Source organism: Patagioenas fasciata, chromosome 23 (assembly GCF_037038585.1).
Source record: "Patagioenas fasciata isolate bPatFas1 chromosome 23, bPatFas1.hap1, whole genome shotgun sequence".
Lineage (NCBI taxonomy): Eukaryota > Metazoa > Chordata > Aves > Columbiformes > Columbidae > Patagioenas > Patagioenas fasciata.
Window position 1 is genome coordinate 7,601,597 of NC_092542.1, and position 23,679 is coordinate 7,625,275.

The 23,679-nt window shown below is 51.5% G+C and overlaps 1 protein-coding gene across 1 annotated transcript; it reads right to left on the bottom strand.

Moving 5' to 3' along the window:
- Window positions 1-3,643: 3,643 nt before the first annotated feature.
- Window positions 3,644-4,576, bottom strand: LOC139825523 (olfactory receptor 14A16-like). Its single transcript, XM_071798592.1, has one exon. The coding sequence runs from the start codon at window positions 4,574-4,576 to the stop codon at window positions 3,644-3,646; it is 933 nt and encodes a 310-aa protein (XP_071654693.1).
- Window positions 4,577-23,679: the final 19,103 nt, after the last annotated feature.

Here is a 23,679-nt window from a genome sequence, read left to right on the forward strand (position 1 = left end):
TCTTTCCTATAGTGAGGGGCCCAAAACTGAACACAGGATTTGGGGCGGGGCCTCGCCAGCGCAGATTACAACAGGATGATCACTGGCCTGATCCTGCTGGTTGCAATATTCTTGGTGAACGTCAGGATGCTGGTGGTCTTTGTGGCCACCTGGGCACATGCTGGCTCATGTTCAGCTGCTGTCAATGAACACCCCCAGATCCCTTCTGCCGGGACGCTTCCCAACCACTCTTCCCTGAGCCCGTAGCCTTCATGGGGTTGTTGTGATCCAAGCACAGGACCCGGCACTTGGCCTTGTTGAACTTCATGGAATTGGCCTCAGCCCAATGATCCAACCTGTCCAGATCCCTCTGTATGGCCTTCCTACCCTCCAGCAAATCAACACTCCCAACAGACTTGGTGTCATCTGCGAACTTACTGAGGGCGCACTCAATCCCCTCATCAAGATCATTGATAAAGAGATTAAACAGAACTGGCCTCAATACTGAGCCCTGAGGACACCACTCGTGACCGGCCACCAACTGGATTTGGCTCCGTTCACCACAACTCTTTGGGCCCGGCCCTCCAGCCAGTTCTTTACCCATCGCAGATACACCATCCAGGCCATGAGCTGCAGCTTCTCCAGGAGATGCTGTGGGATACGGTGTCAAAGGCTTTACTGCAGTCTAAGGACACAACCTCCACAGCCTTTCCCTCATCTACTAGCTGGGTCACCTTGTCATGAAAGAAGATCAGGTTGGTCAAACAGGACCTGCCTTTCATAAACCCATGTTGACTGGGTCTGATCATATGGTTCTCTTGTAAGTGTTGCGTGATGTTACTCACGATCATCTGCTCTGTGACTGTCCCCAGCACTGAAATAAGACTGACAGATCTCTAGGTCACCAGGTCCTCCTTCCAGCCCTTCCTGTAGATGGGTGTAGCGTTTGCGAACTGCAGAAAAGCTGTAACAACCAGGTGCAAACTTCAGTGGAGAATCTTATGTAAAGAAAAATGATGTAACTGCCAGGGGGAGTTTGCTTGGTTTACTTTCCAAAACAGAAAGGAGAAGGCAACGGGAAGGGGGATCCTGTCCCTCACACACAGCTCAGGGCTCTTCCTGGGACCGTGGGATGTGGGTGTGCAAGGCCCAGGGAAGGACAACACTGGGACAACAACTTCCAGCTTCCCCAAGGGGCTGCAAGGAGGCAGTGAGGCCCCAGAGCCATGAGGACAACATGGCTTCTCCTGGGCCTCAGTGGCAGAGACAACTGCCATGGCCAAGGGGACAGAGACCTGGGTTCTGTGAGTGCCTTCCAGCCTTGCCAGCGCCCTTTGCCATCTCCACCACAGGCTGTTCTACACGGTCCTACCCCTGCCCCTCTTTCCCTGCAGGCTGCAGACACCCATCTCGCTTCCCCACCTGCTCTCACCCCAGCATTTCTTGTGGTCTTTTACCTGACAGAAGACAAGTAACCTCACCATGATCTTCTAAATCCCATGACTGCTACTGGCCTTTCAGCTTCTCTGACAGACACAGCCATGTCCCTGCTGCTGTCCCATCATGTTCTCAGGTGGGATGGACATGACAACCCATGTCTAAGGCCTCTTCCTGGATAGGGCCTGTGAGCACTTAGGGAGAGGCTCTTTCCCAGCCATGTCCCTGCTTCTGGGCTGTCACCTCCAGAGACAGAATTGACCTCACTGTCCCATTCACAGTCCCATGATGCTTACTGGAATAACTCAAGTTTGCAGAGAGCCCTTGTCTCACTCATCTTGTCTCACTCTCCTGCTCAGGGCAGGTGAACCAGGTCAGGTTGTTCAAGGCCTATACCCAGGTTTGCATCATCCTCAAAGGCACTGAAAGTGCACTCAGTTTTATCTTAGGAGGGGAGAATAAAGACGTTCAACAGTGTTGTTCAAATGCTGGTCACTGAGAGATGACACCAGTAACTGGTTGCACGGAGGACTTTGTACCACTGCTGATATTTGGGTTTGATGGTTAAGCCAACTTCCTACCCAGCATCCACTTCCTGAGCCCCATCAGCACTGCTCTGGCCAGAAGGAGACCATGGCTGAGCCTTGCAAACACCCTGTACACAACATGCCTTTCTTTCCCCTGTCCATTTGGGTTCAGCAGTCCCTTCCTTGTCCTTCACATTCCTGGAAACAGCTGCAGGAGGACGTGTCCCATCCGCTTCCCAGGGAGGGAGGTAGGGTGGCCAGTCTGTTATTCTCCCAGTTTCTATTCCTGCTCTTCTTGAAGATGGGTTTGAGGTCTGCGTTTTCTAAGGACCCCAGAACCATTCTGGTTTCTATGGCACTTTTGACATAAATATCAGGGTACTGTCAGGTGTCCACATCTGAGCTGGCCTCATGGACTCCTTATGCACCCAGGGATGCTCAGAGACAGAGTCTGTCCCTTTTACACACAGAGGCAGGAATCACAGCGTCCCTCTGGCCTCCTGTTACCACTCCAAAGGATGGGAAGCATCTCATCCCTTTAGCATGTCACACTTCTCTGTACTTATCTGAGATGTCCCACGTCATGAGGACTGGACACGGGGACCTCATTTAAAGGAAGCACAACCCAGTGCTGCACTCAGGCAGTCTCCCATAGGATGTTTCTGCCAACATGAAATGACCTCAAGACCTTATATGTGCCACAGACCTTCACAGAATGGAAAGGAATAGTTGATGGTGTTTGTGCTCACTCACATTCATGTCACCTCATGCACATGATGTGCATGCTCACATCTCATCTGTACAAAGTAAACATGGACTGCTGAACTATTCATTGAGTGTCCATCCATGGAGGGAAGAACAGCCTCTGTGGGTGAGAGGCCAATACTAGAAATGGTGGTTGTGGGGGGCCAGTCCATGGTGATTGACTTGAGGCTCCTTATGAAGGGGTATTTATTGCACAAGGGCACAGCCCAGCCCCTGCTCTGCTGGTCCTGCAGGTCTCTGGCAGGAGGCCTGGCTGTGAGAGGACACTGCTGTGCCAGCCCTGCACACACACACTGCTCAACTGTACAACAGTGTTTCATCTGTGGGCCAGTTTCTTGGGCATATCCTTGAGAGAAGGTTTGGAAGAAGACCTAAACGTTCAGGCCCTGCCCATAGGAGATCACCTTTCTATCTGGAAAGGCTGCTGTGAGGCCAGCTCTGCCACAGCAGTGCCCATTGCCTGTCCCTGCCTGCGCTCACAGCACTGACACACAGCAGGACGGGGACCAAGCTGCCAGAGCACTCAGGCCTTGCACCAACACAAGGGATGAGAAGGAGAGTGGGGGAGTGGAACCAGAACAGCTCTGGAAGAACAAGCACTGGTGCTCTCTGGCAGTGCTGCCATGCGACAGCTCTTTTCCCTTTCACCCATGCACGTAAGAACTATCACTGCAGCTCCAAAAACGCCTTGCAGTTAGGATGTCAGCAGAAAAAAAAAAATTATGAAGGGTCTTTTATTTTTCTTAAACACAGAGAGAACAGTTCCTCACAGACACAGCCACACAGCGAGAAAAGAAAAACAGGCAGGGAATTACAAAGGGAATCATGATATAGTCATAAAAAAATAATACAAGTAGAGAAAGAAAATACTGCACACACGATGAACCTTCAAAGAGGTAGACTATAACTATTATGTAGAAGAAGACAGAGGCAGTTTATTGCTTCAGAAGAAATCCGGTCATCTTTTTCCACAGGGCATCCTTGATTTCCTGGTTCCTCATGCTGTAGATGAGGGGGTTCACTGCTGGAGGCACCACCGAGTACAAAACAGACACCACCAGGTCCAGCCATGGGGATGAGATGGAGGGGGGTTTCAGGTAGGCAAACATTATGGTGCTGAGGAACAGAGAGAGCACGGCCAGGTGAGGGAGGCAGGTGGAAAAGGCTTTGTGCCGTCCCTGCTCAGAGGGGATCCTCAGCACGGTCCTGAAGATCTGCACATAGGACACCACGATGAACACAAAACACACGAATGCTACGAAGAGACCTATCACAATAAGTCCAAGTTCCCTAAGGTAGGAGTATAAGCAGGAGAGCTTGAGGATCTGGGGGATTTCACAGAAGAACTGGCCCAGGGCATTGCCCTTGCACAGTGGCAGTGAAAATGTATTGGCCGTGTGCAGCAGAGCATGGAGAAACGCAGTGGCCCAGGCAGCTGCTGCCATGTGGACACAAGCTCTGCTGCCCAGGAGGGTCCCGTAGTGCAGGGGTTTGCAGATGGCAACGTAGCGGTCGTAGGACATGATGGTGAGAAGATACAACTCTGCTGAAATGAAAAAGACAAAGCAAAACAGTTGTGCAGCACATCCCAAATAAGAAATGGCCCTGGTGTCCCAGAGGGAATTGGCCATGGATTTGGGGACAATGGTGGAGATGGAGCCCAGGTCGAGGAGGGCGAGGTTGAGCAGGAAGAAGTACATGGGGGTGTGGAGGTGCTGGTCCCAGGTTATGGTGGTGATGATGAGGCCGTTGCCCAGGAGGGCAGCCAGGTAGATGCCCAGGAAGAGCCAGAAGTGCAAGAGCTGCAGCTCCCGAGTGTCTGTGAAGGCCAGGAGGAGGAACTGGGTGGTGGAGCTGCTGTTGGACATATGTTGCTTCTTGCCATGGGGGCTCTCTCTTCTAAAAGAAAAAAGACAACCTAAAATCAGGGCAGACTGCTCTGAGGAAGCCACTCTATTTTTCGTATTAATAACTCCAACTGTACTGTACTTCCTTTCTGTGGTCTGTGCTGGCTGAGTGTGCTGTGAGTAGCAGGACCTCCACCCATGAGAGGCCAAGCAGCCAGCTTTGCTCTGCTGCAGTGGGGACATGGGAGCTGGTTTATGAGAGATTTGATGTTCACAAGCAATGTCAGATTTTATGCACCATTAATTGAAAAGTTCAATATCTGCACTCGTGATGCTTAAGAGCATGGGTTGCAAAGCAGAGCCCATAGCATGTCGTTATCATGATTTTCTCTGTGTTTTTAACTTTATATCATCACATCTCATGAGTGGATTTCTGTAGGGGTTGAATTCCTCGTATATATGACTGAAAATGTGAAGAGTCTTGAGATTGGACAGGCAAAAGGGCTCATCTCTCTGTGGCTCAGTGCATAGCTAGGAGAGCAGCTTTTACCCATTTGCCCTGAGCTTACACTTGTGCTGCCTTGAAAACGACTTCATAAACAGATCTCTGTAAAATAAAACCCAAAACTGGACTCAGAGTGGAGCAGAGGAGCCCTGTTTGAAAGAGCCGATCTGCAAACTCTTCCCTGCTCCAGCCCAGAGGTGGAGATGTGATGGAGAGAGCAGGACACGACCCCTCACCAAGAGAAGCAAAGGACTCTGAGAGGAGAGTGCGGACCCCAAGGAAAGGCTCAGCACTCGGGGATCCTACAGCAGAGCTGGGCCTTTCTGGGGGCAGCTTGTGAGCCCAGCAGGACAGGCAGAGCAGAGTCAGGGCTCCTGAAGATGGGATGTGCTCAAGGGACAGTCAGACCATTGCCCAGCAGACAACACCCAGCATCATCTGCAGAGAAGGACCAAAAGAGCTGCTGAGCAACCCCTGCTCTGCTGCCTGGAGCTCTCCCTGCCTGCAGCTGTGTCTGTGTCCCCAGGTCTCCTCCTGTCAGTGTCACAGACCCCATCCCACCCGCTGTGTGCTCAGCTCTGCCCTGCAGACCCCTCCCAGCAGTCGGCACTGCCCAGGGGCAGCTCTGTGTGGGCGGCTCTGATGGGAACAGCAGATTTAACAATAATGAGCCTGGAAAAGTCATCCTGATACTGTCTGTAAGCCAGGATGTGTTTAGTTCTGATACTCCCAGGTTTATTCAACTTCAAGATAAATGGATCTGGAATTTCAGTGCCTCATCCTGCACCGAAAGATTAGTTTCTATGTCTCAGTGCCCACCCTGTCAACCCGTAGTAAGTGGCTAAAATACCAGGATCATTCCCTTTCAGGTAGCCAGTGCCTTGCTCTTCTTGTTTAAAAGTCCCCTGGGAATGTTCTGCAGTGATGTGGAGCTCTGAGCAGCTCTGACCCAGGCAGCACCCTCTGTACAGCAGAAGGACCCTGCAATGCTGGGGTTGTTCCTTTCATGCAGAGCTTCTCCCTACAGTGCAAGGGGATCTCCCTGGGCAGGCTTAGCGCTGACCCTGGCAGGCGGCAGAGTCCCTGCGCTGGCACAGCCCTGGGGTGCAGGGACCCTGCTCTGCAGGACAGCCCTGGGCACCCCTGGGTGCTCACCCGGCTTCACAGCTGTTCAACATTGCCTGACAAGAGCCCCCTCCTTACAGATCCCACCAGCTGTGCCTGTGCCAGTTTTAGGAGATGCCTCCAGGAGCTACAGCTGCATTGCCCTGCACCCAGAGACTTACCATGGCAAGGGCTGCAAAGGTTTCTCCTCCAGTGAGCTCTCAGTCATCCTCCCAATCCTGACCACCTTTAATCTCTCTCTGCCTTGCTCATCTCCCTGAGATCCCCAGGCAGAGCCCTCAGCCCTGCTGCGCTGTGCAGAGGAGCTGCTCCTGGGCAGAGCTGTCTCTCTGCAGCGCTGCCGCTTGCCAGGAGCTCCCTCTGTCCCAGGAGCCCAGCCCAGCTCAGCAGCACAGGAGCAGCCCAAGGGGCTTAAATGACCCCTCTGTGAGTTTGGTGCTGAGTCCATGAAACTCAAACCCTGAGGGCAAGTTGAAGAAGTCAAACTCAGATCTAAACTTCAAAGTTTCTTGTAATGTTAATGAATCCCACTGAGGGACACAAATGAGAAAGCATCCCCAGGACAGCTGGGACAGAAAACTTGAAGCAGAACAAAGGGTAAGCAAGTGAAAGGTGGCTCTGATGCTGAGTAAACCTGAATGTGTTTCATTAACCAAAGAACCAAGCCCTGACCCCCAGCCCTGGGAAGGCAGATCCTGTCCCTCCCACGTTGCCCAGGGCCCTTCCTGGACAGTGTGATGTGGGGCTGTGCAAGGCCAAGGGCAGGACTATGGTCCCACACCTCCCAGGGTCCTGGCTGGGGCCAAAGAGGCCATGAGGCCCCTGTGCTGGAAGGACAAGGTGTCTCCTCACAGGCATCAGAGGTGCAGACAACAGCCATAGCCAAGGGGAGAAGGAGCTCATGTCTGTTGGGGCTTTCAGCCTCTTTACATCCCTTGATCATCTCCACCACAGCCTGTCCTGTGCTGTGGCATCCCCTGCACCTCTTTCCCTGCAGGCTGCAGACATCCCCCCTGCTGCCCCACCTTGCTCTTGTCTGAGCATCTTCCTTCCTTTGCTGAGATCTCTCCATCCTCCCCAGCTGTTCCTTGAAGCACAAAGCCTTGGGCTGATGCAGACTCCCTCTGCTGACCTGCTCCACCACAGCACTGCCCTTCCAGTCACATTCCTTTCTGCTCATGTCCAGCGTGGACCTCCCCAGATGCACTTCGGGCCATTATTTCTTTCTCACGCTGTTTCCCACTATGAAGAAAACCTCCACCGCCTCTGAAACCACGCTTCAAGCACTCTCAGGCTTCTCCTGCACTGCTGCATCCTCCCCAGTGCTGTTGGGCTGAAGCAGCCCAGGTCCCTCAGCATCCCACACCATGTGCACAAGGTGCTGAACCTGCCTTGGCAGAGCCCTGCACTCTCCAGTTCCTCCTTGCTTCTCCAAACTGGGAAGCCGCACACTGGCACACACCCGTGTGTGTGGGGTGACACCAGTGCTGAACCGAATGGGATGAGAACTCCAGGTGTCTGGGTCCCCACGCTCCTCCTCATGCAGCCCCGTGTGCAGCTGCCTTGTTCATGGTGAGCGTGCACCACGGGCTGGTGTGGGGACCTTGGAGTGCCCAGGCCCTTCTCCTCAGGGTCACTGCTCAGCGTGTCAGGTCCTGCTCTGTCCTGATGGATGGGGTTATTGTCCCACCCTGATACAGCACTGGTCACTTCTCTTTGTACAACTTCAGAGCTTTCTGCTGGGTGAATACCAGATATTCACAAGGTCTGGACTCTCCCTGGACTGAAGCTCCATTTGCTCAGCTGTTAATGTTTTCATGCAGATGGTTTATCCTGATAAGGGTTTCTCTCCTAAGATAACAGGATAAGGAGTTACAGGACACTACAAATACCATCTCCTGGAGAAACCGTGGGGTCTTGGGGGTCTGTTACTCACAATGTCAGAGGTCTGGACTCACAGGGGTAGATTCCCCTCTTGTGAGAGAACAGCAGGAATGCATGAAATTCAGCCTGGGAACAGAAAATGTCAGCTGAAGGTTGAGGAGTCATCAGGAAAAGGCAGAACAACATGGGCAATGTTGTGGTAACTGGACATCAGCTACAGACTCACTGATGAGGAAGAGAAAATATATGAGGCCTCCTTCAAGACAAATGAAAGAAGCATCATGTTGTCAGGGCGGTGTCCTCGTGGCAGACCTGAGATATCCCAATATCTGCAAGGTACCAGCCATCCAGGAGGGGTTGGAGCTCATTGACAACACCTTCCTGACACGGGTGACTGAGGAGTCAGTGAGGTGAGGTGCCCTGTGGGACTTCACACTTACAAACCACAAAGAGTTGGTCAGGATGGAACAGTCAGGGATGGGAAAGTGGAGCTGAGGCTCCTGGGAGATGATCACAAGGCCAAGAGCAGGATTTCAGGAGAGCAAGCTTTGGCCTGCTGAGGGACCTGCTTGGGTCCTATGGGACATGACCTTGGTGTCTGCAGTGCTTTTCTCTCACATTTCCTCCCTCCTCTCTCCCACCTGCTGTTGTGCAGCGTTTTTTACCCTTTCTCAAATACAATATCCCAGAGGTGCTGCCAGCATCACTGAGTGGCTCAGATTTGGCAAGGAGTGGGTCCATCTTGGAGTCAGCTGAAATCGGCTGACACTGCTTCATTTCCAATAAAATAACAAACAGGGTGAATGTGGAACTGCTGGTGAACTTCATAAGAGTAGAATCAGACAGGACTGAGGTTCTTCATGGCTTCTTTGCATCTATCTTCATCAGCAAGGTCTCCTAGGACTTTGTTCCTGAAGGCAGGAGTCTGGAGAACACCCAGCAGTGGATGGGGCTCAAGTCAGGGGTGACCTGAGCAAACTCAGACACCATTACAGAACAGGAGAGGGGTCATTTGACCAGCTCCCTGAACACAAGTATCACTGTGCTGTGGCACCTGAGATTCCCAGGAACACCCACCTCTTGGTCCAGAGTTGTGTGACTCGTCTTGAGGTGTCCTGGCCTGTCTCCTCCGTGAAGTGATGCTTTAGGCACCCACTTCTCTGACACATTCAGTCGTTTTCAGGAGATTCTCTAGATCAATATTCATTGGAGATTGTTGATACCAGCTGTTCTGGAAATGAGGGTTTTGGGAGGGGGACGGAAATATTAGAGATTTGGCTTTATTACTGTTTATTATGGAAATGCTCATTGTTTGGCTACAATTCTGAAATCTCTGAAATCATCCACACCAGAGTTCAAGCCTTTAGGAAAGTGCTGCACAGAGCCTTGTCTTGTAAAGGCATTTTGGATGTTACTGAGCCCTCTGCTGCCGCGATCCTGAACTGCAGGTACTGAAAGAATGAACAAACCTGTCATGAACTGAAGGGCAGAAACAAACCCCAAGTTTCTGAGGGTGTTTGGGAGCCCACAAAGGGCCATTGCTGACACAAGCAGTCCCTGTCCCTGGAGACAATGGTCGGAGGTGGTAAAGGCGATGTGGAGGTGGCTCTGGTGCCACGTCAGCTCTTGATGTTGGTTCATCATCAGAATGGCCAAACCCTGACCCCAGGACCAGACAAAGGAGACCCTTTCAGTCAAATGTTTCTCAGGCTCTGCCTGTGGTCACTGTGAGTGTTTTGTGTTTTGGGGTGGGTTTTGTGTCAAGTGCTGTTGCTTTAATTGCAAGGGTCTGGTTTTCTGTGGAGCTGCAAATGCCTGTGAGTTCCTCACAACTCATCCAGCTTCTTTCATACACCTGGCAATGGTCACCAATCACCTCAGTGTCCCAGTCGCACACTTGCTTGAATCCTCTCTTTGGATCCACACCCCATCACTCCAGGAGGTTCATGCATCCACCAGGTTCATGGATGATTCCTGAGGACCATCCAAGTGTGGGCAGTGTAAGAGAGGAGCAGAGCAGGGTCAGCTCATGGGCCATGACTGAGCACAGCCACCCCAGCAGCAGCCATTCCCCACCTCCCAGACACAGCCATGCCCACAGGATGGAAATGTCACTGCCATACATGAGTAGCCCAAGAGAGGCCTTTCTTCCTTCCATATTCCCAGGAAAATCTTCCTCCTGTTCCTCCTCCACCTGCAGACATCAACTGCTTTCCATTTCTTGGCTCAGACATGGCTGGAAGGGTTCACTGAAGCCATCAGCCATCTCATTGCTTCTCCCTGACATGCCCTGACCCTCTCCCACACCTACACATGGCCAATCACGGCTGCTCAGGGCCTCCCGCTCTTCAGAAGAGGCCTTGAGCTTCTTGGTTCTTCATGGTGCTTGTTATAAACTTCCTCGCTCTCTCCAGAGTTCATGGTGAGCTTTCTTGTCCATAACAGCCCCTTTATGATCATGTCTTACTGAATGGTTGTCTTTGTATGATCATTTGTGCAGAAAGGGCAGTCACAGGACAGCACCCAATGTGTCAAAACTGATGCCGAGTGAAATGCTGTAAAGAGCTGATGAGTTACCCCTGTGTCTGTGTCTCTCCTGGAAGGAGTCTGTCCCGAGAAGGGGATCCAGCTCCTGCCACTCTCTGCAGAGGCACATGAGCAGTGTCCGTGCACCTGGGGACAAAAAGGGTGACTTTTCCTAGACCACCCTTTTCCAAACTAAATGATTCTATGATGTTATGATTCCATTATTTGGTTTGAAACCATTTCAATTCCCACTACCTGCAGCTTTCTTCAAGGGCGGTTGTTGTGTGGCACAGCTGTCCTGGCTTTCCAGGCAGGTTGGGCACTGGTTTGGTGCCTGCATTGGGAGTTTTCCCCTTCCTGGGGTAAAAGGCTGTTGAGGAGAGACAGTTGTAGAGATTTGGGTCACAGGGGTTTGAAGCAATCCTGTCAAACTCTGAGCAGGCTGAGCTTTGGAGCCAAGGGACAACAGAGTTGGTCTCAAAGATGTTTTTTGAATGGTGTTACTATCACTGATAACAGTAACAGAGAATTCCTTATTCATCGTTATGCTAAGGAACTAAAGCTCTTTAATGTCCTTCCCAACAGTCATTCGCAATTCTCAGAACAGATGCTACATCTCAGTAGTTATCTTCTTCTATGAAGTTCTTAAAACAGTGCTTTCTCTCACTTCTACCTTTTTTATCACTGAAAGAATACAACTCTTGGACAGAATTGCTCCCATATCATCCCTATTCCATACATTTTCTCCTTCCTTTTTCTGGTGTGAGGGGCAGGTGACACAGGGGAGTTCCTTCCTTTTTAGGCAAAGAAAGCCAAGGAACAGATCCCAGGTCAGTGCAAAGTCACCAAGGAAGCCAGAATCTTTATGTGGTGTGCACTGACACACACTGTCACCTGCATTTCCTGTCTCTGAAGACCCAACCGTGCAGCAGAGTCTGGAGTTCTGAGCTCCCTTCATCTGCCCTGTGTGACACGTGTAAAATGGAACTACCCCAGTCAAGAAGTTGGTTTTGATTCTTTCCAAGATGGTGCAGAGTGGCCTCAATGTGACACCGTCCTGCTGTCTCAGCTCCTGGGATGCTGCCCCTGCTGTCCCATAGACTGGAAAAGATTGTGTTAGATATAGATTGAATTGGAAGATGTAGAGAGAAGGGAATGTCTTCTTGCAACATGAGATATGAAACGTTGTTGGTGTTCTAATTCTCCTTTCTTTGTTTTGAATACTTTAAATACGACTTTTTTCAAAAGAGAGAAAACAGAGACTTTTCAGGATGTGCATTAAGAACAAGAGGAGAGGTTCTGATCTTCGACACCATTTCCCTTCTCAGCACTCTCTCTGTTATATGTGCATCTGATCTCCCTCATCCTCCAGGTATTTCCTCCTGCCCTAACTAAACTGACCATGTTTGAAGTCCCATTTCCAGCAGCTGATCTGCACACAAGCACTTGCGATTGCTCTCTGGACTTCCCTTCCTCTTACTGTTTGATCACTCAGACACTTGTCAACAACCCAGTTGCTGCTTTCAGCTTCAAGGAGTTAAAAGCTTCCTTGTCTTTCAGTAGTCTGTCTAATTCTGCCTTTAGCCAACTCTTTTATTGCGTTTATCATAGAGTTTCCTTTCTGTCTACAACATTTCTTGCATGGTTCTGCCTTGGAGAAGGTGAACCTCAGTGGTGGCAGTTTGTCCTTGTTGTACAGTTGAGGAGTGTGTTTTCTTTTAATCATGACTCTCATCAGTGTTATTTTGTTTGTTCAAAGGTAAAGCAAAGCCCCTGTTTGCTGTGTGCAGCCAGGTCTCCAAGGAGAGCAGGTGGGAGCTGGTGCAAAGGAGCCGGCACATCCAGCTGCAGACTGCAGTGGAGAAGTCTGGTGTAAGGAAAAGGGATGCAAGGCCCAGGGGGCCATGAGAGAAACGATGGGGTTGGGGAGGTGAGGAGCAAGGTTGTGCACACGGTGTGAGACCTCATGGGACAGCTTCTCCAGCCAGTCCAGACCTCCTTAGGAGAGACCCTGGATCCACATCAGATAATGCTGCAATCAGCTCTTCTCCAAACTGAACAGTAATGAAATACACCCGTTACAATAGAAAGACATATTTGTCAGAAGCTTTTTGAAATCTTTCTCCATAATTACACCAAGAAAACTCTCTAATTAACTAGACAAGATTGGAAGACAATTATAAGAAGAGACATGTTTTGTTAGAGCTTTCTTCAGTGTAATGAGCCCCATGGTGCATTTGGTGCTGAGTCCTTGAACATTACTCAGGTGCTGAGAGGAGATTGCACAAACCTCTCCAGAAGTCAAAGCCAGAAGAAAAAAGTACTAAGTACCTTGAAGTATTAATGAGTTCCACTGAGGGCAAGTACCAGCAGAGCCTCCCCAGGGACTCGTTAGAGCAGAGGATTGGAGGCCATGGTGGCAGATAAACAAAGGGAAATGTGCAGGCAGCTGAGGTGCTGAGAAAAGCCTGGTTTTGTTGGGTGAAGCAGAGAGGCCAAGGCCTGACCCCCAGCCCCTGGGAAGGCAGATCCTGTCCCTCACACATTGCTCAGGGCTCTTCCTGGGCCAGGGGGATGTGGGCTGTGTGATGCTGAGTGAAGGACAATGGTGTGACAGCTCCCAGCCTTACTGGGGGTGTGCAAGGAGGCCATGAGGTGCCCCAGTGCCTGAGGACAACATGTCTCCTCACAGGCCTTGGTGGCAGAGGCAATGGCCATAGCCAAGGGGACAAAGACTTGGGTTCTCTTGGTGAGTGCCCTTTTCCATCTCCACCACAGGTTGTCCTACACTGTCCCACAGCTGCTTCTGTTTCTCTGCAGGCTGTAGACACCCATCCTGCTTCCTCCCCTTGCTCTCACCCTAGTATTTCCATACATTGACTGGTGTGTCTTCACTCTCATGCTCTGTTCCTGGAAACACAAGAACATGGACTGAACTCATACTCCTTCTGGATGATTTCTTGTGCCACAGCACTGCCCTTTGGGTGACATTTCTTCCTCCAAATGTCCAGCCTCCATGTTCCAAGCTGTGCTGTGTGGCAGTGTTTCTCTGCTGTAGAAATTAGGACCATGAAAGCTACTGACCTGTCAGCCTCTTACCTGGGCCTGGGAAGATCATGGCACAGATCCTCCTAGAAGCTGTGTTAAGGCACAGGGAGGACAGGGAGGTGATTTGAGATAGCCAGCTTGGCTTCACCAAGGAGAAGTCCTGCCTGACTAACCTCGTGGTCTTCTACAATGGAGTAACTACATCAGTGGACAAAGGAAGGGCTATGGATGTCATGTATTTGGACTTTTGTAAAGCCTTTGACATGCTCCCTCACAACATCCTTCTCTTTAATTTGGAGAGGTATGGGTTTGATGACTGGACTGTTCTGTGGGTGAGGAACTGTCTCAGTGGTTGCACCCAGAGAGTGGTGGTCAGTAGCACAATTTCTGGATGAGCACTGGTGACAAGTGGTGTCCCTCAGGGGTCCATACTGGGGTCGGTACTGTTTAATATCTTCGTCAACGGCATAGTGGGATCAAGTGCACCTTCAACAGGTTTATACATGACACCAAACTGAGTGGTGTTGCTGAGACACCTGAGGGACAGAGACCATCCAGAGGGACCTGGATAAGTTCAAGAAGTGGGTTCATGTGAGTCTCCTGAGCTTCAACAAGGCCAAACTCAAGGTCCTGCACCTGGGTTGGGGCAACCCCGGGTATCAGTACAGGCTGGGGATGAAGGGATGGAGAGCAGCCCTGACGAGAAAGACTTGGGGGGACTGGTGGGTGAAAGACTGGACTGGAGCTGTGAATGTGCACTTGCAGCCCAGAAGGTCAAACGTATCTTGGGCTGCATACAAAGGAGCATGACCAGCAGGTCAAGGGAGGGGATTCTGCTCCACTCTGGGGAGACCCCACCTGGAGTCCTGCATCCAGCTCTGGAGCCCTCAGTACAGGAAAGACATGGATGTGTTGGAGAGGGTCCAGAGCAGGGTCACCAAGATGATCAGAGGGATGGAACAGCTCTGCTGGGAGGACAGGCTGGGAGATTTGGGAAGAGAATGCTCTAGGAAGACCTTATTGTGACTTTTCTGTGCTTAAAGGAGACTGATAAGAATGATGGAGACACTTTTTAACAGGGCCTGTTGTGGTAGGACAAGGGGTTATGGTTCTGAACTAGAAGAGGGGAAATTCAGTCCAGACATGGGAAGACGCTTTTTACAATGCGGGTGATGAAACACGACCATTGGCTGCCCAGAGAGGTGGTGGATGCCACCCCCCTGGAGACATCCCTGGCCAGGCTGGATGAGACTCTGAGCAACATGATCTGGTCGAGGTGTCCCTGCTCATGGCAGGGAGGTTGGACTGGATGACCGCTGAAGCCCCCTTCCAAGAATCTCTCTGATTCCTACCTCCAAGGAAAGCTCCACAGCCTGGGAAATATCCCTTCAAGCATAGAATCATAGAATCATTTGAGTTGGAAGTGACCATTAAGATCACCGAGTCCAACCATAACCTAACTCTAGCATTAAAACACATCCCTAAAACCTCATTAATACAACTTTTAGACACCTCCAGGAATGGTGACTCAACCACTTCCCTGAGCAGCCTGTTCACTGCTTCACAACCTTTTCCATAAAGAAATATTTCCTAATATCAATTCTGAACCTTCTCTGGCACAAGTTGAGGCCATTTCCTCTCATCCTGTCCCTTGCTACTCAGGAGAAAAACAACACCCTCCATGCTACAACCTCTTTTCCGATAGTTGTAGAGAGCTAAAAGGTCTCCCCTCAGCCTCCTTTTCTCCAGGCTAAACACCCCCGGGTCCCTCAGCTGCTCCTCAGAAGACTTGTGCTGCAGATCCTCAACACCCTTGTCCCCCTCCTTTACACTCTGTCCCTCACAGACGGCTCAGGGCTCTTCCTGGGACCGTGGGATGTGGGTGTGCAAGGCCCAGGGAAGGACAACACTGGGACAACAACTTCCAGCTTCCCCAAGGTGCTGCAAGGAGGCACCGAGTCCCCAGAGCCATGAGGACAACATGGCTTCTCCTGGGCCTCAGTGGCAGAGACAACTGCCATGGCCAAGGGGACAGAGACCTGGGTTCTGTGGGTCCCTTCCAGCCTTGCCAGCGCCCTTTGCCATCTCCACCACAGGCTGTTCTACACGGTCCTACCCCTGCCCCTCTTTCCCTGCAGGCTGCAGACACCCATCTCGCTTCCCCACCTGCTCTCACCCCAGCATTTCTGCACCTTCACTGCTGTGTCTGCACCCTCACTGGCTGCTCTTGGAACACAAACCATGGGCTGATCCAGCTCCCTCTGGGTGACCTCTTGCACCGCAACACTGCCCTTCCACTGACATTTCTTCCTCTGATATCCTGTCCTCACTTTCCAAACTGCACTATGTGATTTTTTATTTCCCTCTTCTGCTTTTTCCCAGCACAAAGGAATACTCAGCCACCTCAGAATCTGCCCTTCATGCAGGGAACCCAACCCGTTAGGCTTCTTGTGGTCTTTTACCTGACAGGAGTTAACCTCACCATGATCTTCTAAATCCCATGACTGCTGCTGGCCTTTCAGCTTCCCTGACGGACACGACCATGTTCCTGCTGCTGTCCCGTCATGTTCTCAGGTGGGATGGACATGAGAACCCATCTCCAAGGCCTCTTCCTGGGTAGGACCCGTGGGCACTTTGGCAGAGGTTCTTTCCCAGCCATGTCCCTGCAGCCGGGCTGTCACCTCGAGTGACAAAACTGACCTCACTGCCCCTTCACAACCACACACTTCTGACTGGATTATGAGTGTCTGAGACACAACTGACTTCATGATACCATAACCATCCATCACCGTTTGGTCCAGGACCCTATCAGATAACAGTATGATTGTTTTATCAAATTTATCAAATATATTCTCTACTGGTGATTTGAGTGGAAATACACTCTTCTGAGGAGCTGCTGTATTTATGTTGACACCTTTAGAACTGCTTTTCTGTCTCTTATTCTTCTTGATTTTCCTCTGGCTATTCTGTCTTCAAAATCCTCTTCAAGGGAAAGATTCATTGAATTGCAGAATAACTTTAGGTTTGAAGAGAGCCCTTGCCTCACTTGTCTCACTGTCCTGCTCAGGCAGGGTGAACCAGGTGAGGTTGTTCAAGGGTTCAAAGTGCACTCGTCACATCATACAGAGGGAGAATAAAGACATTGAGCAGTGTTGGCCCAAGCGCTGGTCCCTGAGGGATTGCACTGGTAACCGGCTACACTGAGGGCTTTGTACCACTGATGACATTTGGCTTGATTGTCCAACCAACCTCCCACCCAGCTCCCAGTTCTCCATCCCAGAGATCACTGATCTGGCTACTAGGACACCTTGGAACACCATGTCTGTGACCTTGCAAAATTCCAGGCATGGAGGCAGGCTGACCAGCCATTAATTATCCTTCATGCTTTTCTTGCAGATGGGTTTGACATTTGCTTTTTCCGAGGACCTCGGAACCCTTCTGACTGTTTTGTCACTTTTGAGAGCACAATCCAGAATCACAGGCAAGGGTGACAGAGCAGACTGGAGCACTTGCAATGACCCTGTCCAGGGCAGCTGAGACGAATCTCACTGGGGCAGTGAGGTTTGTTCCTGGAGTCACACACAGAAATGTCAGGTTCTGTCAAGCATCCATGTCTGACCTGGACTCATGAACTCCTTCAGTACCCAGGGATGCTCAGAGACAGAGTCTGTCCCTTTTACACATAGAGGTTGTAGTCTCAGTTTCTCTCTGGCCTCCTGTTGCCACTCCCAAAGAAGGGGAGGCACCTCAGCCCTGTGGTGTGTCACATCCTCTGCACTCATCTGAGATGTCCCGCGTCATGAGGAATGGACACGGGGATCACAGCTGAAGGATGCAAACCCAGTGCTGCATTCAGGTGGTGTCCCAAAGGATGTTTATTCCAATATGAAGTGACCTCAAGAGCTTGTTTGTGCCACAGGCCTTCACGGAATCCCCAGGAACAGCTGATGACGTTTGTCCTCACTTGGGTTCATCTCACCTCACATACATGATGTGCATGCTCACATCTCATCTGTACAATGCAAACATGGATTTCTGACCTGCTCATTCAGTGTCCATCCACGGAGGGAAGAGCTGTGAGCTGGGGAGAGAGGCCAGGGCTGGAAATGGTGCTTATGAGGGGTGTGACGATGCCCTGGGTCAGCTTCTGAGGGGTGTCCAGTGCACAGGGGCACAGCCCAGCCCCTGCTCTGCTGGTCCTGCAGGTCTCTGGCAGGAGGCCTGGCTGTGAGAGGACAGTGCTGTACCAGCCCTGCACACACACACTGTTCAGATGTACAATGGTGTTTGAATCTGTGGCCACATTTGTGAGCATGTTCTTGATATAACCTTTAGAAGAAGACCTAAACCCTCAGGCCCTACCCATAGGAGATCACTTTTCTTTATAGAAGAACTGTTCCGGAGGCCAGCTCTGTCACAGCAGTGCCCATTGCCTGTCCCTGCCTGCGCTCACAGCACTGACACACAGCAGGACGGGGACCAAGCTGCCAGAGCACTCAGGCCTTGCACCAACACAAGGGATGAGAAGGAGAGTGTGAGAGCGGAATGAGAATATTTATAATATTTATACAGCCAGTGGGTTGAAAACAAAAAACAGAAAATGAATTACAAAGGGGATGAACAAAATATCATGACTGACTAAAAAATGAACACCACCAACACACTAAGAATTCTTGGCGTCTAATGAGTTACATTAAAACTGTTATCTGTTAAAGAGAAGATTACGGGCAGTTTTCTCTTTTGGAAAAGCATTCTGCACTAGTTTCCACAGAGCGTCCCTGAGCTCCCAGTTCCTCATGCTGTAGATGAGGGGGTTCAATGTTGGAGGTACCAGCGAGTAAAGAACAGACACCACCAGATCCAGGGATGGGGAGGAGATCGATGGGGGCTTCAGGTGGGCAAATATGGCAGTGCTGAGAAACAGGGAGACCACGGCCAGGTGAGGGAGGCAGGTGGAAAAGGCTTTGTGCCGACCCTGCTCAGAGGGGATCCTCAGCACGGCCCTAAAGATCTGCACATAGGACAGTACAACGAAAATGAAACACATAGAAAATAAACAGGCACTAACCAAAAGCAGCCTAAGTTCCCTGAGGAAGGAGTGTGAGCAGGAGAGCTTGAGGATCTGGGGGATTTCACAGAAGAACTGGCCCAGGGCATTGCCCTTGCACAGTGGCAGTGAAAATGTATTGGCCGTGTGCAGCAGAGCATAGAGAAACCCAGTGGCCCAGGCAGCTGCTGCCATGTGGACACAAGCTCTGCTGCCCAGGAGGGTCCCGTAGTGCAGGGGTTTGCAGATGGCAACGTAGCGGTCGTAGGACATGATGGTGAGAAGAAAATATTCTGCTGAAGCACAGAAAAAATAAAAAAAGAGTTGGGTAGCACATCCTGTGTATGAAATTGTGCTGGAGTCCCGGAGGGAATTGTCCATGGATTTGGGGAGAACGGCGGTGATGGAGCCCAGGTCGAGGAGAGAGAGGTTGAGCAGGAAGAAGTACATGGGGGTGTGGAGGTGCTGGTCCCAGGCTATGGTGGTGATGATGAGTCCGTTGCCCAGGAGGGCAGCCAGGTAGATGCCCAGGAAGAGCCAGAAGTGCAAGAGCTGCAGCTCCCGTGTGTCTGTGAACGCCAGGAGGAGGAACTGGGTGATAGAGCTGCTGTTGGACATTTGCTGCCTGTAGGCATGAGGACCTGTGCAAGGAGGAAAAGACAGTGATGGTTTTGATGAGACTTCTCTGGGAAAAAGCCAAAGCCATTTCTCACAGACCCTCCCACAAAGAGACCCATTTTTTTCTTTTTCCAGGAGAACGTCCTGGCTGGAGGCCTCGTGTGTGCTTGGTGAGTGTGCAATGAAGAGCAGGGTCTCTGCCCAGGGGCTCTTGAGCAGTCAGCCTGACCCTGTGTGATTGGGTGGGCAGGGGCCAGTCCTGGGGTTCGGCTTTGTCAGCTGGAACCGCTCCTGGTGCAGAAGGGACTGTCAGCATCTGTACCCCCAGGCCTGAGAAACTGAGTTGGAGAGGTCTGGTGTTTGTACAGCTCCTTCTGCCCTCCCACCCTGGGGAGTGTTGTTGGGTGTCAGAAACCCTCAGCATTTCTCCTGCACTCAGGGAGAACAGAGCGAGTCCTGTGAGACCAGAGAATGCCTGTGGGTCAGTGCAGAGTGAGGGCAGCTGCTCTGTCCCTCTGTCCTGCTCCACCTGCCCTGGGCTGGCACTTTTCTGAGACAGAGGCTGATCACACTCCCATGTTACCCTGAAAAGCCACCAGGCACTGCTGAGAGCAGAGGCATCCACCACAGAGAACAACATGTCCAACCTTTCCCAAGGTCTCAGCACCCCACGTTTAGCCCAAGACACACATGGATCAGTCCCCAGACCCACAGACTGCATTGCCCACACCCCACAGGTCAGAGCAAAGCTGGACACGTGTTCCCATGGACACACCTGCAGGAAAGGACCCACAAGATCAGGCTGTGACTCTGCAGCTGAAACTGCCATCCCCAGAGAGCCTGACAGCAAGAACAAGATCCCAACAGCAGTGACCCAGAGCAGGGGAGCAAGAAGGACAATGCGGTGAGGGTGGGTGTGAGAGAGGCCAGGGCAGAGGCAGCCGGGCACTCAGACAGCGTCACCCTTCCCCAGCTGTGCAGCCACCTCCCAGACACCAACATTGCCGGGCAGCTGCTCTCAGCCCCTGTGCTCTGCAGAGGAACTGGAGCTCTGGCTGCACAGGAGCTGCTCCATGCCTTGGAGCCCCCGGCCCTGAGGGCAGAGGCTTTGCTGGGTGGGACAGGAGGCCAGGGGGCTGCTCACAGGAGGGATCTGCACTGCAGGGGATCACAGGGACTTTTCTCTGTTCTCCCTCCCATAACAATTGTGGTTTAGTTTCCTCTCATTTCTGATCATTTCCCTGCTGCCTGGAGATTCTCCCCCTGGGAGGTGTTTCCCTGTCCATGTCTCTTCCCTGTCAGTGCTCACAGACCCCATCCCACCCTCTGTGCCCTCCCCCTGGCCCTACAGATCCTGCCTGTTCACAGGGCACTGCCTGGGGGCATCTTCCTGTTTGCAGGCTGGAAAACAGGACAGGTCAGACTAGGCTGAGGGGTCCAGCAAAGGTGATGCAGGTGCTGTGCACAGGCAGAGGGGTGGTGAAGGGATGTTAGGAGCCTTCTGGCAGATGTGCTGATCACTCAGAGCTGCAGTTCAGGAGTCTCAGTGACTTGTTTAATCATGAGAACTCATTTTCATTTTATCCTTTCCTGTACGTCCCACCCCTTGGGAGAGGAAACTGAAAAGACAGGCTCAGGAAAGCTCCTTGTCTGTCTGCTAATCCTTGCATTGATCTTCTCATTGAGGCATCCCCTTGGAAACATCCTGGGGGTGATCTGGAGCTGTGAGCAGCCCTGACCCACACAGCACCCTCTCCACAGCAGAAGCAGCTTTCCTGCCCAGTAGTGTTTGCTCCTTAATGCGACACGTATTCCCAGCTTGTTGTTGGGCTCTCCCCAGGCAGGCTGAGCGCTGACCCTGGCAGGCGGCAGAGTCCCTGCCCCGGCACAGCCCTGGGGTGCAGGGACCCTGCTCTGCAGGACAGCCCTGGGCACCCCTGCCTGCACATTTACATTTACACCCCACAACCATCCTTGGGAGAACGCAGCTTTCACGTCTTGTCCCTCTGACAGTGCAGAAGGCAATCCCTGCTCTGCAGCTCATCCTCTCCTCTGCATCAGAGAATCTCTGAGAGTTGTACTTACATCTCTCGCAGGCTCTGCAATGTGACAGCTTTCTGAGATCCTACCAAGATTTGCAGATGCAATGCCCTGCAGCCACAGGCTTCATATCTGTGAACATTTCATTTCCAGTGATCTCTCAGCATCCTCCCACCCCAGCCGGTGTTTCCCTCTCTCTGCCTGGCTCCTGTGCCCTCGGTGCTGCAGGCAGAGCCCCCAGCCCTGCTGCGTGTGCAGAGGAGCTGCTCCTGGGCAGAGCTGTCTCTCTGCAGCGCTGCCGCTTGCCAGGAGCTCCCTCTGTCCCAGGAGCCCAGCCCAGCTCAGCAGCACAGGAGCAGCCCATGATGTCCCTTTCTCTGTTCCCTCTGGGCTCCCTCCACATGCCTCTGGGGCTCCAGGGGCACAACTTCAAAGTTGAAGTAATCAGTGATGTTGATTCTCTCTCCTCTGAACAGACACTTCTTTCCAGCACTGTATATTTAGTTTTAAAAAATAAATCAGTATGAGAATCATATTTTCTTGTCCCATCATTAGGCAGGACACCAGGAATCTTACAGCAAAGTATCTAATTCCTCAAAGCTAGAGGAGGAATATCTTCAGTTGAATGAGTTAAGGCATCGTATTCTGGTTTTATATCCTAGGTCTAGAGAGACATTCATCAGTCTTTGGCCATGTCCTGTCTGTGCTCTGAGGCAAAGCCTTTGCACACATGGGCTCTTGGACACTTGGTACCAGGTTTCCTGTGGCAGGTCAGAGCTGGGCTGGTGCCACAGGTGGGGTGGTTCAGCCCAGATGTGAGGCAATGTCCTCAGCCAGGGACCTGACTGGGGAGCTGGAGCTGTCAGTGCTGCAGACAGAGCTGTGACACGGGTGGAATGAAGTGCCAGGCAGGGTGGCAGAAGTGAGTTCATCTGGTCTGCAAGGACAGCAGCCTCCAAGCACAGAACAGCCCAGATCACAACTCAGTCCAGACCTGTAAGGCAATTCAAGGGCCCATAATGAGCTGCTACTACTGCAGGAACAGTTAAAGGAGAAGCAAAGACACTGTGTGGCCATTGATGAATTTAATAAGGGAAAGAGGTGACAATCCCTGTGTCCTCTTGTCCTCCATCTTCACCAACAATGTGTCCCAGGACTCTGTGACTTGAGACAGGAATCTGTAGAACAAGAGCAGTGGATGGGGACCAAGTCAGGGTCACCGAAACTAACACAACCCTTTCCAGTCTATGGGACAGCAGGGGCAGCATCCCAGGAGCTGAGACAGCAGGACGGTGTCACAGTGAGGCCACTCTCCACCATCTTGGAAAGCTCATGGAGACTGGGGGGACTCCATGACCACTGGCAGCTCTCACACAGTGTGTGCACTTTTCAAAATGGCCAATGGGTGAGCAAGGGAACTAAGGGCTGTGCCCCAGAACATGTCCACTGGGACCCCATTTCTGGGTGTCTGGAAGAGAAGGTGATGGGGTTTACCCAGGGCAGGCTGTGCCTGTCCATGCTCTTTGCCTTCTGTGAGGAAAGGACAGGGTTGTGGACGTGGGCAGAGCAGTGATGGTCTGTTACCTGGAAGTCAGCAAGGAATTCATCATCACCCCCCACAATATGCTTCTGTCCAAGTTAGGATATTATGGTCTGTGTCGGTGTGCAAGTAGATGGGTAAAAGGCAATCTGGATGGTTTGGCTTAGAAGGACAGTAGATAAAGGGAAAAACTTTCCAATCCTGAGGACAGTCAAGCACTGGAAGCTGTTTCCCAGGAGTGCGCATCCACTCTACATCAGAAAGTTACCACAATGTGTTTGTATAGACCCCTGACTAATCTGATCTGACCCTGCTTGGAGGAGGAGGTTGGTCAAGACACATCTTGAGGTGCCTTAGAGACTGAATGACGCTGTCCTTCCTTCCCCTTCATGTTTCTGATTTGGAGAAAGCCCTCAGGTTCCTTCTGATCACAGAAATAATTCGCATGAGGCACAAGGCTGCTTTACAAGTAACCGTAAACAGCCCTGATCACAACCGTTGTATCCTTTTACACTTCCTCCAACCCAGCTTCCTCTTGTTTGCTGTCCTAATAACCTTCCAGAAAGAAAACACCACCTTGTTCATCCTTTCAGAGCAGGTTTTTCAAGAGGTGTCAGCATCCATGTACAGAGTCTGCGCATCAGCCAGGCAGCAAAGCCATCATTACAGAAATGCAGGCGAGGCTCTTGACCAGCTCCTTGAACCCAGATATCAGCGTGACACGTCTGCTGAGATTGCCGGGAACACCTGAACTTTAAGTTCAGAGCATGTGAGTGCTGGTTGGGATCCTG